Source organism: Rhincodon typus, chromosome 23, assembly GCF_021869965.1.
Source record: "Rhincodon typus isolate 14 chromosome 23, sRhiTyp1.1, whole genome shotgun sequence".
Taxonomy (NCBI): domain Eukaryota; kingdom Metazoa; phylum Chordata; class Chondrichthyes; order Orectolobiformes; family Rhincodontidae; genus Rhincodon; species Rhincodon typus.
In genome coordinates this window covers 32,129,311-32,144,656 of record NC_063354.1, presented here as the reverse complement: position 1 = coordinate 32,144,656, position 15,346 = coordinate 32,129,311, and the positions used below count along the sequence as shown (strand labels likewise).

The following is a 15,346-nucleotide window of genomic DNA, read 5'->3' as shown; positions in this document are numbered from 1 at the left end:
AGGGGGAGGTGTAGGGGCAGGTGTGGCACCTCCTGCGGTTGCAGGGAAAAGTGCTGGGGTTGGTGCGGCTAGTGGGCAGTGTGGAGCAGACGAGGGAGTCGCGGAGAGAGCGATCCCTCCGGAAGGCAGATAAGGGTGGGGAGGGAAATATATCCTTGGTAGTGGGTTCAGATTGTAGGTGGCGGAAGTGGCGGAGAATGATGCGTTGAATCCGGACGTTGATGGGGTGATACGTGAGGACAAGGGGAATTCTGTCTTTGTTGTTATTGCGGGGAGGGGATGTGAGGGCTGAGTGCTGGAAATGCGAGAGATGCGGTGGAGGGCGTTTTCGACCACTGTTGGGGGGAAATTGTGGTCCTTGAAAAGCGAGGACATCTGGGATGTCCGGGACTGGAACACCTCATCTTGGGAGCAGATGTGGCGGAGGCAAAGGAATTGGGAATAGGGGATGGCATTCTTGCAGGAAGGTGGGTGAAAGGAGGCATATTCTAGGTAGCTGTGGGAGTCGGTGGCCTTTAAATAGATATCAGAAATTTGAACATGGTGTCAGCCATGGTTCAGTTGATAGCACTGTCCCGCTATGAGGCAGAAAAGGGAATTGAATACAAAATTCCAGGCTAACACTTCAGTGCAGTATTGAGACTGTGCTGTATTGTCAGAGGTGCTATCTTTCAAATGGAACATTAAGCTGAGGTCCCCTCCCTGCAGTTACCTCTGATATCCTACCAATATTAATACCTTAATCAACATCAAAAAGAGAATTAATTTGTCAGTATCAGATTTCTATTTTTTTGGGCATAACTCTATACAAGTTGGATTCCACATATCTTACTTTACAACTTCAGAAGTTCAAGTCATTTTTTTAAATATTATTTTTAAAGTCTGTACGTTTCACAGATCATGATGTGTCACCACACAAACATTACAACATTCAAATCTTCAGCAGATACATACCAGTGATGTGAAAGGACTTCAAATCTGGTTTGACGCATTTGTATGAATTAGCTTTCCAAGCGTATAGTGACCTCAAAAGCAATTGCTTGCCATCATGGTACTGTGCTGCTTAAGTTACTGATCAGTGTTCCTAGTATCTGCTGTATCAGTGGTTTAAGGTCCCTTGTGTTTAAACTTTCTTTTGTCCACTGCTAAAAGTACGTAGTAGTTCATCCAAACATCTACCTCAGCATTAACTCTGAACAGGCATTTAACTACAGGCTCATAGCTAAAGTGGATCCTGTCTTTTGCCAACACACAAATGTATCCATCTTTGGCTGGGTGGCAATGAGAAGTGTGAATCTGATCTGCTGAAATCTGGTAGATCAGATTAGGATTTAATCTTGGAATTCACCCGTTTGGCTCCGTTACTTGGTGAATTCAACAAGTCATTGTGAGAAACACTGAGCAGATAGAAATATTGCAACATTTCAATGCAAAAAGAACAATAAAGTTACAATTTCACGTCCACAAGTCGATGCAACTGGGAATTCCAAGTGTAATTTAATTAGGTCCTGCTGAAAACCTACCTGCTTTATACATAGGCAACATCAAGTCAACATCCACAGCACACTTAATTATAGTGCAGTTAATATCTAGTTAGCCTCCTTTACAGTATATTTCATGTCTAAGTAAATCATAGTATAGCCTGTACATAGTACCCTCCCATAATGTTTTGTCCTCATGGCTCGTGGAGATATGCCAATAAGTAAGTGTTGTCTAATCTTAGTATCTTAACAAGTAAACTTGTAAAGTACCTTTAGTCCTTCTAATTGTGAGAAATATTCAGAAGACATGGCATAGATTTGATGCTAAAGGTGGCTTCCTTCTATGCCATAAATGACTAAGGGAATACAGGTGGTTCTCCTATGACGTGATAGTTGTGTTCTTGTGTGACCTCCTGCAATTGAAAAATTGCTGTATAGGAAATCACCATAGAAGATCGCGTTATGGGGAAATCGCTATAGAAAATTGCCTTACCTGTACAGCAGAATGTTTGCATTATCCAAACAGTGTCCACTATTCATCAATCGTGTTACAGCCAATTGGCGTTAACGAAACACATGTTATAGCAGAACTACCTGTAATGCTGGTTATTTTAGTCAGTCAAATTCTAACTTATCCACTGTCAATGTGCACAAGATTAATTATTCTGATAGAAACTGAAAGTAACATGACAGATTCAGACATTCATAATTGCAGATTAGACAAAAGTACATGACACAAATGTGCCCCAGTGACTTAATTATGATCACATTATTGTAGGGGACAGGGGCATGGTGGTATAGAGAGCAGGCAAATTTCTACTTGGTAATCAACATTGAAATCTAATGTAGTGATAGAGATCAGCATTTAATGATTAGTTTTCTTTTCTTCTGGAATACTAGTGGAACTGTATAAGAGATATAACTTCTGCAATTTATTGATTTATGTTTCTTTTTAAAACCCTCAGTCCACTCCATGCAGTGTCTTTTGCAGTCGCCTGCAGTGTGCCTGGTATAGCTCTACTGACTCTTGGAGTTAACCCACTGACTGGAGCATTAGGAGCCTTTAACATTTTCCTCTACACGTGCTGCTACACCCCAATGAAGCGATTGAGTATACTTAACACCTGGGTAGGCTCTGTGGTTGGAGCTATTCCTCCAATCATGGGCTGGACAGCAGCCACTGGCACCATCAGCGCAGGTAAGTCCTTTGTATAGCCTGTCCTATGAAAAGTATTTCTGGGAAAGGAAAGGATGTGCATTGAATGTATATTGAGGGTCATTTTTGGAATAATCATCAATATTGATTGTAAATATGAATAATGCTTTTAGGATGAGCAGGAAGAGCAGTTTAAGAAGGAATTATTTCCATGGCAACAGGACATCGAATCATGGCTGATAGACCTAGTCTAACCCCACACTGTCAGAATTGCTACAGCACTGAAGGAGGCCCATTCTGTCCATAATGCCTGCACTTACTCTCTGAGCATTTTATGGTGCCATTCTCCTGCCTTCTCCCCATAAGCCTGCACATTTCTCCTTTTCAGCTGTCTAATCCCCATTGACTGCTTCAATAAACCTGTATCCGCAACATTCTCAGGCAGTGTGGTCCAGACCCTAACCACTCACCTGGAAAAGTTGTTTTTCTCACATCACCTTCGCTTCTTTTGATAATTATCTGAAATCTCTGCCGTCTTGTTCATAATCCTTTCACAAGTAAGAACAGTTTCTGACTATCTCACTGTCTTGCTCCCTCATGATTTTTAATACCACATCAGATTGCCCCTTAATCTTTTTTTCTCCAAGGAGAACAGTCCTAACTTCTCCAATATATCTTCATAACTGAAGTTCCTGATTCCTGGAGCCATTCTCATAAACCTCTTCTACACTTTCTCCAATGTCTTCACATCCTTCCCAAAGTGTAGTGGCCAAAACTGGTTGCCATACTCCTGCTGAGGCCAATCTAACGTTGAATACAATTTCAAAATAACCTCCTTGCTCTTGTATGCTATGCCCCTGTTTACAAAGCCTAAAGCTGTATGCTTTATTAACCATTCTCTCAATCTGTATTGCTGCCTTTAGTGACATATATATACACACACACAATATGTATATATTTACACACACACACACACACACACACAAAGTTTCTCTGTTCCAGCACTCCCTTAAGAGTTGTATCCTTACTTTATATTATTTATTGTTGTTCTTCTTACCAAAGTGGTTGCAAGTGAGATATAAACAGTTTACAGAGAAATATTAATAGGTTACGTAATTGGGCATAAAGTTAGCAAATGGGTTATAAGGTGGGAAAATGTCAAGTTATTCATTTTGGAAGGCAGAACAAAAGAACAGAATATCATTTAATGGAGAAAACTGCAGGAAGCTGCAACACAGAGAAACTTGGGGGTACTTGTGCATGAAACACAAAGTTATTAGCGCATTGGTGCAGCAGGGAATCGCGAAGGTTAAAGGAATGTTGGCCCTTTATTTCAAATGGGTTGAAGTATAAGAGTTGCGAAGTCTTACTATAACTGCACGACGTGCTGGTGAGACCAAATCTGGAGTACTGTAAGCAGTCTTTTTTAAAAGAAGATATCATTTCATTGGATACAGTTCAGAGAAGGTTCACGAAGATGATCCCTGGTATGGAGGGATTGCCTTATGAGCAAAGGCTAAACAGGTCGAGACTCTACCCGCTGGAGTTTAGAAAAATGAAAAGTGATCTCATTGAAACATAGCCTGACAAGCCCCTTAAGAATCCTAAATGCTGAGATAGAGTCTAGGACGAAAGGACATGGTCTCGGAACAAAGCGGCGTCAATTTAAGATTGACCTGAGGAGGAATTTCTTCTCTTAGAAGATTGAGAGTCTTTGAAATTCTTTGCCACAGACAGCTGTGGGGGAAGAATCCTTGTGTATATTTAAGAGTGAGAAAGTTCTTGATCAGTAGGGTAATCAAGGGTTATGGAGAACATGCAGGAATGTCAGGTCAGCCATTGTCCTATTGATTGGCAAAGCAGGCTCGAGTGCCTAAATGGCCTACTCCTGTTGCTATGTCTTATGATTTAAAGTAAATCGCCTGACATTTCTCCACATTGGATTTCATCTGTCAACTGTCTGCCCATTCCATCAACTTGTCCATGACCTTTCGAAGTCCCACACTAACCTCCCCCCAGTTCAGAATGTTTCCACGTTTTGCATCATCTGCAAATTTTAAAATTATGTCCTGTCCACTAAGGACTAGGTTATTAATATATATCAAAAAACTAGGGTTCCAGCACTGACCCCTGGGGAACTCTAGTGCAAACTGTCTTCCAACCTGAAGGATATCCATTAACTCTTATTCTTAACTACCTATCACTCAGTCAATTCAGTATCCATTTTGTTACTGTCGCTTTTATTTCCTGAGCTTAACTTTGCCCACATGTCTGTTGTGTGGCAATATATCCAATGTCTTTTGGAAGTCTATGTACACCACATGAACTGCATTGCCCTCATCAACCTCCTGTTTTGCCTCTTCAAAAAATTCCAGCAAGCTAAACATGATTTTCCTTTAAGAAATCCCTGCCGAGTTTCCTTAATTAACCCATATTTGTCCAGGTTGCTGTTAATTTTGTCCTGAATTTTGTTCTCATAAGTATCCAAACACCAAAGTTAAACTGAGTGACCTACAGTTGTTGGGCTATCTTTGCATACTCTCTTGAACAAGGGCACAATGTTAGCAGCCCCCCAAGTCTAAGGAAGACTGAAAGTTTATGATTGGTGCCTCTGTCACTGTCACTCTTCAGAGTCCTTAGTTGCATCTCATCCTATCCTATGCCTTATCAACTTTACGTATAGACAGCTGATCTAATACCTCTTATAAATCATAAACCTTATGGTTATTTCAATTAACTTCCCTTTCTCAAGTTTATGCAGCAGCATCTTTAATAAAGATGGATGTAAAGTACTAATGTGATATTCAGTTAGGCCCTGCCATCATGTGTAAATCCCCTTTTTGGTCCCTAATTGGCTTCATGCTTCCTTTTCTACCCTTTTACCAATTGTGTGACTCTAGAAGATTTTGAGATACTTTTTTTTCGGTTAGCTGCCAGTCTTTTCTCATACGCCTTGGCTTCTTTTATTTTCTTTTTCACCTCCAACTTGATCCTTCTATGTTCAGCTTGGTTGACAATTGTATTTTCTACCTAATATATTTGTCTTAATTTCTGACTGTTATCACCCAGCAAGCTCTGGATTTCTTTGCCCTATGTATCACTTTCATGGGAATACACTTTAACTGAGCCTAAACCATCCCTGCTTTGAAGGTAACCCACTGTTCAGGTCATTTTCCTTGTTCTTTTAGCTTCCCAGCATTTGGTTCAAGTCCATTGTCCCACATCCATTCTTATCCCTGTTGAAATTGGTTTTCCTCCATTTTATTATTGTTATTCTAGATTGTTCAATGTCCTTTTCCATGGTCAACCTAAACTTTATGATACAATAATCGCTGTACCCTAAGTGTTTTCCTACTGTAATTTGATCTGCTTGGCCTACCTCATTCCCAAGAACAAAGCTCAGCAATTTCTGTTCTTCCATTGGCCTGGAAACATGGTGTTGCAGAAAATTTTCCTGAGCCTGTCGAGGAATGCCTGCCCCATCTGTCCTTTACGCAACTATGATCAAAGTTTAAATTGAAATAATTGAGTTCTCCATTACAATTGCTGTATAATTTTTCTTGAAAAATTTGTCCCTTTGCTTGTTTCCACTTAGTAGGTGACTTATATACTATGGAAAGCAATGAAGTTGAACAGATTTTTGTTCCTTTGCTCTAGCCAAATTGATTTTGACCTTGATCCTAATGAGACATTCTTCTTAATGCCATATTCAACAATTTTACCACTGTATCACACTCCATATGTTCACATACATGCACAGTAACCCTGATTTTAAACTTTATTATTTTTCCTTTTCTCTGACTCCACCTATTAACATAGTGTTCCCTATTCCAATGCTGTCCATCTCTCCCAATATTCTGTTTAATTTGGTATTCCTTCTTGGTCCCTTGGAATAATTTAGGACAGAGCTAGATCCTACACCACAGCTTTTTCTCAATATGGTGCGTAATTAACATAGGAGTTGAACTTCACGTGGGTGGAGAACTTAAATTTATTCATGAACCAATTAAAAGGTACTATGAGGAGACAGTGGTATAGTGATGATGTCACTGGACTAGTAGTTCAGACCCCAAGCTAATGTTCAAATCACACCACGGCAGATAGTGAAATTTGGATTCAGTAATCTGGAATTGTACTAGCCAAATGGCTCCCATTGTCAATTGCCATGTAAACCCAACTGGTTCATGAACGTTCTTTGGGGAAGGAAATCTACCATCCTTATTTGGTCTGGTGTACATGTGATTCCAGATCCTCAGCAATGTGATTGACTCTTAATTGCCCTCTGAAGTGGCCCAAAAAAGCCATTCAGATCAAGTGGCAATTAAGAATGGGCAATAAGTGATACCCACATTCCAACATCGAATTGTTAAAAAAAAATGGATTTACAAAGGATAGCTGAACAATCATCTTCCAAAATTATGTTATGATCACTCGGGCATGGATTTATTTTAGTAGACTAATCAGTATTGCAGAAAATTGTTACCTAGTTTGTATTAGTTCAGTTATTTTGTAAACAATCGAAAAGATTTACATTCCTGAGCTCTATAGCATAGAGCTACAACCCAAAATATATTAACAGTTTGATAGTAGAGTGTGTGTTGTAAGTTGGTTAGTTACTATATATCAAACAGCCAATGTTTTGTGATTAAACTAATCAATTCACATTCAAATGTCTATGCACTTTGTTGGACTTTTGTTCGTATAAAATCAACCTTATAGTTCAGTAAATAGTCATCCTGTAATTGTTTCTAAATGTGCCTATTTCCTGAGTTGAGGTTTAGTTGAGAAAAATGGTATAATGTATGCAACTATTCAGAGGAATGAATGCATTCCTGGCATAAATTTGAGTCATAGATTGTACCTGACCCACTTGTTACTAAATGTCACATCATTCCCATACCCAAACCTAGTGAATTGGGCAAGACATAAATTAAGGTTTATAGCAAATGCACAAACCACCCAGCAACTGATGTAAGGTGGTCCCTGTGGACACATGATGGCCTTATCATTAATTGTTAATCAGATAAGGAGATTTTCTCATAGTGGGTGGTGTCTCATCAGAAGAGCAGCAGCGCGCTGCCTTGGTGGCCTGAGATCAACAATATTCCAGGGAACACAGCTATTACTGCAATTGTTAATGATATTAATGCTGCAATTTACAATCTTGGAAGCAACTACTACTTTGTCTGAAATGCATTGATAAAGGACATTCTACATAGCCTTGTCATTAGTCACATTCAATCTCTAATGCTTGTTGCCCATTGAATGCTGAATGGATTCAGGTTTGTGGCAAAATCATATCTCTCGTATGTTGTGACCCTGCGAAATTTATTTAAATTGTATGGAAAGTTTTGACTAGATGTAGTCATTTTTATACATCTGGTTCTCAGCAATACAAGCTCCCTTAGTGTTGTCTAAAAACATTTTTGTTTAAACAATAAATTGTGTTTCTTCTGAATCTACTAGAACAGAGCAAATAGAGTGAAGGGACATTGTTTCTGACTTCACCAAACACTTAAGATATGTATTTGAATTGGTACTTGCTAAAAAAAGTGAATAAATGTAATAAACCAATATCACACTGCTAGTAATTCAGATTTAAATTATTAAAAGGTTGAATTTCGACTCATTTTGGTCATATTCCACCATCAGTTGACTTTATATGCGTGGTATTTGTGGCACAATCACTATGGAAGCACAAGCATTCTCTTCTCTGTGCTTTATAATAGTTTGACATCAGAATAAGTGTTGTATAAACTGCTACCTCATGTGGCCTCACTGTGATGGCCTTTGAGCTACCTAGCAACAGCGAAGCCAGCTGAATACTGTTGGAAGTATCTGACACATTGTAGCCTTTGACATGTTTCCAAGTGAAACTAGCATATGCAACTCATAATCTGTCATCAGTGCTGCTCTGCTCTGAGGCTGTAATATAAACAGGGCAGCTCCAGGCTCCACCAACCCCACTGACCAGATAGTTGTTCCATCTACTAATGTAAACAGGACTAATGACTCTTGTGCATCCTGTCACTTCCGTGTTATGAGCTATAATGAGGATAGTCTGTGAATAATTATAGAATATCTTTTAAGTGAGCAGAATTATAATAAAATGATTGAATTATCAAAATCTCCCTCAAATGTAGTACTTTATAATTGCTCGCCAAATATTCTGTTTCTGATATATTTTTAATATTAAAAAGTATTCCTTAAAACTCTCTTTGAATTCCGTCAGTATTCCATGAAATTGTGCAGCGACTTGTGTCCACTATGAAATGTTTGGCTCCTAGAATTTAATATTGTGCCAGGGAAAAATTAAAATTGAGTTGTTCCAGAATTGAATTTTCAGAATTTTGACATTAGTCACAATGCCTAATTAACATGGACCCCATGACTAGAGACGGATAGTCATAGGTCCAATGTATTAGAGACGAGTTTGTGCTTTTCTCGAACAAGTGACATTAGTTTCTTTACATGACGTTCACAGTGATAGTATTAAATTATTCACACTGGGACAGTGAGCACTATTTGGAACTGTGCCAGTTATCATAAGATCAAAGTCCTGTTTTGGGAATCTTCAATATTTCTCACGAAAAGAAAAATAAAATTAGTCCTGCCTTTTAAGGACCTTGCTTTGGTATTGCTGAGGTAATACCTCAAGTAATAATATTTAGACAAAACACTGATATTTCCCTAAACCAGCCATTAGCTCTTCAGTTCTTATTTGCTTTATTACCCTCAAGAATTGATGTGATTTACTTTTTTTCTAACCTCTGCCACACCACTCGATATTGCTTGCAAGTGACCATAATAGATGATGGTTATATCTCCACCCAGGTACCCTCATGTATAGCACAGAGATCAACTTAGCCTGAATCTGCATTTCATTTTCCCTCCCTCAATACAGAGCAACACATCACCTCAACTTTTTGCTTTCTCCGAAGGGTTCAATTGAGATTCTTAGCTTGCTGTGTGTAGTGTTGAATGCAAGTCCTTGTACTCTGTACGTATCATTAAACAGCCCTAGTTTTATATTGACACTTACATCTATAACAGCTTAGCATTTTCTCAAAATTGGTTTTTAGCAATGGTTAAATTTTTAACCATTGTTCTTGATCACTTGTTGATCTGTTCAAAATTGTGAACAATTTGACAAGATAAAGAAGGATGTTCTGTTTCCATTAGACAATATATTAGTAACTAGGGATTAGAATTTCAACATTGTGAGCAAGGAGTGAGATGAAGAGAATCTTAAGTCCGAGGCTTGTTTGGTTTTGGAATGCACTGCCTAGGACAGTGGTGGAGGCACATTTTATACAAAGTTTCAAAATAGACCTGAATTTATCTTTAAAAGTGATTAACTTAGAGGGCTATGGAGATGGGGCTGGAGAATGGCACGAGCTCTTTTGGGGCCAAGTACAGACACAGTTGAATGGCTCCGTGGACTGTCATTTCGATGATTCTGTAATTTGATATTTGAAATGGATTTAATTTTAAATGCAAGGGGGATCTAATGTGTAATGGATCTGCTGAGAGTTTAGATTATTCCAGTAATCCAACTACATGAGACAATGGAATTTTACGCTTACCTTTTAGAGATGTGTTCAAGTAAAGCAGACAAAACAAATTTTCATGATTGTATTGATCAAGTATTTTCTTGTAGTAATGACTATTAGTTCTCCCATGTTTTGAAGACACAAGGTAAAGATAAAAGTCACCAGAGTCCCAGAGGACCATAGGACTGCTCTCTCATGAGAAAGAGATGACTGATGATGGTTTAACTCTGAAATTTTTATCCTTACCAGCAATTATAATAGAGTTACAAGATGGGGCACGCTGTCCTAGTGCTCATGAGAGCATTTTCTATTTAAGAACAGTTCAAAATAGCAGCACCAGTTTATCTTACCTAATGTTCTTACAGGTTCCAGTGAGAGTGACAAAATAGATGGGCAATAATTATGATGCACTGGCAACACTCATGGTTGATATTCCTCTGATACCTTTAGCCAAAAATGAAGTTATGGATCTAAAAGTTGAACAATTCATCTACTCACATTTTTTAAGTACTACAACACAATTTTATCTGGCTTTCATACATGAAAACCAATGTGTAACTGGACATTGAAATGTGTGAAAGAATGGTCTAAAATTGATTTTGTCACTTGTAAAGAGCTTCAGCTTGTAATATTGAGGAATTATCAAGCAAGGAAGTGTGCAAAAACATTTGATGTGCAGAAGTTAAACTTTTTGGAAATTATTCACTTCAGAAAAGCTTATCTTGTTTGAAATTTTATACTCACCTCCCTGTTCCTCTGTTTAGGTGCCTTGCTATTGGGTGGAATCCTGTATTCTTGGCAGTTCCCACATTTCAATGCTTTAAGCTGGAATCTTCGAGAAGATTACTCACGAGGTGGCTACCGCATGATGTCAGTCACACATCCATTGCTATGCAAACGAGTGGCATTCCGCCACTGCATTGCTCTCATTGGATTGTCAACATTGTGTTCTGTCTTTGATGTAACTACGTGGACTTTCCCACTTATTTCACTCCCAATCAACTTGTATATCAGCTACCTCGGCTATCGATTTTACAGGGACTCAAATCGCAACAGTGCCCGAAAACTTTTCTTTTGCAGCCTCTGGCATCTCCCTATGTTATTGCTCCTCATGTTGACCTGCAAGAAATCTCTATTTGAAAATGAAAACGTGGCTCACCACAAAGTTCAAACAGAAATGCAAGGGTAACTTTCATTTTTATTAAGAGATCTTTAGAAATTATCCAAGTGTATTCCTGTGTCATGTTGATGAATCTTCATGAACTGCACTGGTCTGACTCCTGGCATTTCAACATACTACTGTGTATGATTTTGTACTGTAAGATGAAAATTGGTTTCATCATCTTCTTAGGAATGTAAATAGACCATTCTTCCCCTGTAGTCTGCTCAGCCATTCAGTAGATCATGGTGGATCTATACCTCCGCTGCTTTTACCCACTGTTGCTCCATATCCCTTGACATGAATATATCAGTCTCAATTTTACAGGCTCCAATTATCTCAGAATCCACAGCCTTTTGGGGGAAAAAGTTCCAGATGTCTGCTATCCTTTGTCTGGAGTAAAAAATGCTTATTGATTTATCTCCTAACTCGCCTAGCTTAGATTTTATGCCGCTTGATCTTAATTCACTCATTAGGGTAAATGGTTTATCTGTATCCAACCTTTGGACTCTTTATGACATTTTAAATATCTCAATGAGTTCAACCCTCAATCTTCTAAACTCCAGGGAATACAAGCCAGGTTTATGAAATCAACACTTATAGGACCTTCACAGGGGTTAAATTGTATTTTCAACTTGTACGTTGCACCCATAAATTCATAATGTGTCTTCCGATCTCCCTGAGCTCTCCTTTAACAGTATCTTACAGCCTCACACCCTGTAAGTATCCCATTGCTCCATTACATAAGCACACTGATAACAAATTAAAATGCTGGTAATGTTACCAAGGGGAATTCAGGATTTATTATATAATCAGTGGCCAGTGATTTGCACAACAAATGTGTTTCCTTAAAACAAAGTGTAAAAATGTTATTCAATTGTGTTGTTCCAGAAAATAATAAAACAAATTTTCCTAAGAATGTGGCATTACAGTGAACTGCACTTACTTTGAAGGCTTTTCAAAACATTAATCTGTTGGAGTACTTTTTAAGACATCCTATCACACTTTACAATGTATTGAAGACATTTCTGTTCTGACCAAAGATTTCTATTTAACAGTGACACTTTGTTCAGAGCTTCAGAAGTGACAGCTTATATTGCACGTTCGAGTTATCTTTCCGTATTATTTCATGTTCCTATGCCCAAGATACATTGTTTGCATATATGAAGTCTGGCTAAACTACAGGCATAGTCTGTCAACAACTAATGATGCTGAATATGTCCTTTGAAACTGATTGCCTAGAAACATCCTAGACTCGTGTTGAGTTACATCATGGAAATTTATGAAAGGACTAAAGGACTACTATCTAAACCATAGCTCATATTATTGCAAAATCTATTTATTGCATCAATATGTTATTAACAGTTGCAACTAAGTTGGTTTTTCATCATCTCAGATTGTTAACACAAAGGATAGAATAGTAACTACCATTCAATCGCTTCAGTGAAACTTAAAGATTGTTTCTGCACAGTTCAGAAGGTCACAACATATAAATAGTCTATATTCATGTGAATATGAAATTACATGAATCTTCACGCTTTGCTGAAATTCTTATGCCAACAATGCAACCCTTAGATATAAATGTCTATTTATGCATTAGTAACTGTGTGAGGGGCTGTATAAAATTGTGGTTATGTTACTGGACCCATAGTCCAGAGGCCTGGACTAATGATCCAGAGTTAAAAGTTCTACTTTCACCCCTGGAGCTGGAAAATTTAAATTCATCCATTTAAATAAGTACAAAGTTAAACGAACAAGGAGCAGTAATGGGGACAATGAAACTACTGGATTTTGTAAAGTCCCATCTGGTTCATTAATGTCATTTAGGACAAGAAATCTGCCATCCTTACCTGGTCTGACATTTATGTGACTTCAGACCCACAGCAAATCAGTTGACTCTTAACTTCCATCAGAGATATCTCAGCAGGGCACGCTGTTGTCTCAGAATGTGCATTAAACGCTGACGTGGCCAGCAACACCCACATCCCATGAGAGAATTTTTTAAAAGTTAAGAGTATGGTCAATGTGTAAAGTAATCCTCCAGCTTTTATTTGCTGTCACTTTGACCTGCAATAATTAATTAATGTGATGAATAGATTGGAATCCGATTGTAACTGTCTTAATCAAATTAAATATTTTATTTATATTATGTTTTTTAATGAACATAATAAATATGTACAGCAGAACAAAATGGTCCACGGTCGGGTTTACTTTTTTTTAAAAGTAGGGCAAGAGAAATTATAGTGTAAAAGGATTTATTCTGCTACTTAAGCTCCAAAGTAAATGTAGTTCACACCATTGTTAGCATTATGCGCATTGTTTGAAAGATTTTTTTAAATGGAAGTGTAAAGATTTGTTACCTACATCATATTGTTTCTGATCGGATAGTCAACCATCTGTGGTCATATCTTTGCAAGGTATGTTGATTAAAAGTAAATTGTTTTTAATGTGTAATTGGTAATTGGTCTCATTGAGTCAGGGGTTATACTGTTATTGAGAGCAGAGTGAATTTCCCTGCTTAATGGATTTGGAAAGAAACTTGCAAGAGGTCTCTTTAGAGACAGTGATGTATTTTTTGATTGAGAAAATAAATATGTCCTTCACTCACTGCAGGAAGACAAATACTTTTGTGCTCTTCATACACCACAGATCCATAGATAAGTTACAAAATGCTACAAAAGTAAATTGCACTCATTGTCTATCCGTCCAGGAAGTAGGTTTAAAATATAGGTTAGAAATGCATACAATTTGTGCAACTGTATTGAAAAACTGCAGAAATACTATTACAGAGTGAGATAATTTACCCAATGTTTGCTGTGAATGTAAACTGGTTTATTGTAATCTCAAACCTAGATCTTTCCACATACGTTCTCGTGCTTAGTACATATCGCCAGTGCTCTGCAATCTGCATTAACAGTCATATGGGAATACAAAACTTGAACATTGCTGTAAAGAGATTCATGTTGCCATCTTCTTTTCATCAACACAAATGCAAAAATATCAAATGTTGAAAACTGGCAACCTTACATTCACCCTGATGAGTACAAAACAAAAAACTTTGACAATTGGTTTCCTTTATTCAGGAAAATAAAACCTTCAGACTCATCCTTCCAGAATTCATATATATAAAATCTGCTTTTACATTGCAAGTATAGGAATCAAATAACTTTTTTTTAATCCTTGCTCAGGTAGCATTCACTTGCAATATAAGCATTTCATTGAAGAAAGTTGCCTGTACTTAACCAAGTTACCTCAGGAAAAGACGAAAGTGCCAGTCTCCTCTTTTCAGTTACTTTATACACAAACATTTGAACCGCTTTCTATGCTGTTATATTGTTCCTCAATATCTGACAGAATGGGGATGGGGGAGGGGCAGATATTTAAGACAATGTTGTGGTGCACTTTGCGTATTGTAGCTTATTGTCTGTATAGTCTCTTCAGTTACTGAGAGGTCTCAAACACTGTAAGCTCCACCTTCATACTTCTCAAAAAAGGCATGGAGTAGAAAATGTGTATAAAGGCATTTCAAACACAACATTAATCTGGGTTTTAGCTTATCTTGCGGCACGGTGGCTCAGTGGTTAGCACAGTTGCCTCACAGTGCCAGGGACCCGGGTTCAATTCCACCCAAGAGTGACTGTCAGTGTGGAGTTTGCACGTTCTCCCCATGTGTGCATGGGTTTCCTCCCACAGACCAAAGATGTGCAGGGGTTAGGTGGATATGGCAGCCTTGGGAAATGCAGGGTTACACGGATAGGAGGGGGTAGTGGAGATGGCTGGGATGCTCTTCTGAGGGTCAGTGTGGACTTGATGGGCCTGCTTCCACACTGTCATGATTCTATGATTCAATCCATTAAATTCAACATTACTTCCATTAATCTCATCTTATTGGAGAAACCAAGATGGCAACGGAAAATATTTTCAAAAAATATATACAGTCCTTCCATTCTCTGTCAGTGGATTATGCAGCTAGGTTGCACTTGATTTATTGTTTTTG

At 38.1% G+C, this 15,346-nt stretch overlaps 1 protein-coding gene across 1 annotated transcript in view; it reads left to right on the top strand.

The window, feature by feature from the left end:
• The window catches only part of LOC109927178 (protoheme IX farnesyltransferase, mitochondrial), a 117,666-nt gene extending 103,695 nt beyond the window's left edge, over positions 1–13,971 (top strand). Inside the window, exons 5-6 of the mRNA XM_048611125.1 lie at positions 2,447–2,679; positions 10,955–13,971. Coding sequence (XP_048467082.1) covers positions 2,447–2,679; positions 10,955–11,379 — 658 coding nt within the window. The 3' untranslated portion in view covers positions 11,380–13,971. The remainder of the gene's footprint in view (positions 1–2,446; positions 2,680–10,954) is intronic.
• The last annotated feature ends 1,375 nt before the right edge of the window (positions 13,972–15,346 follow it).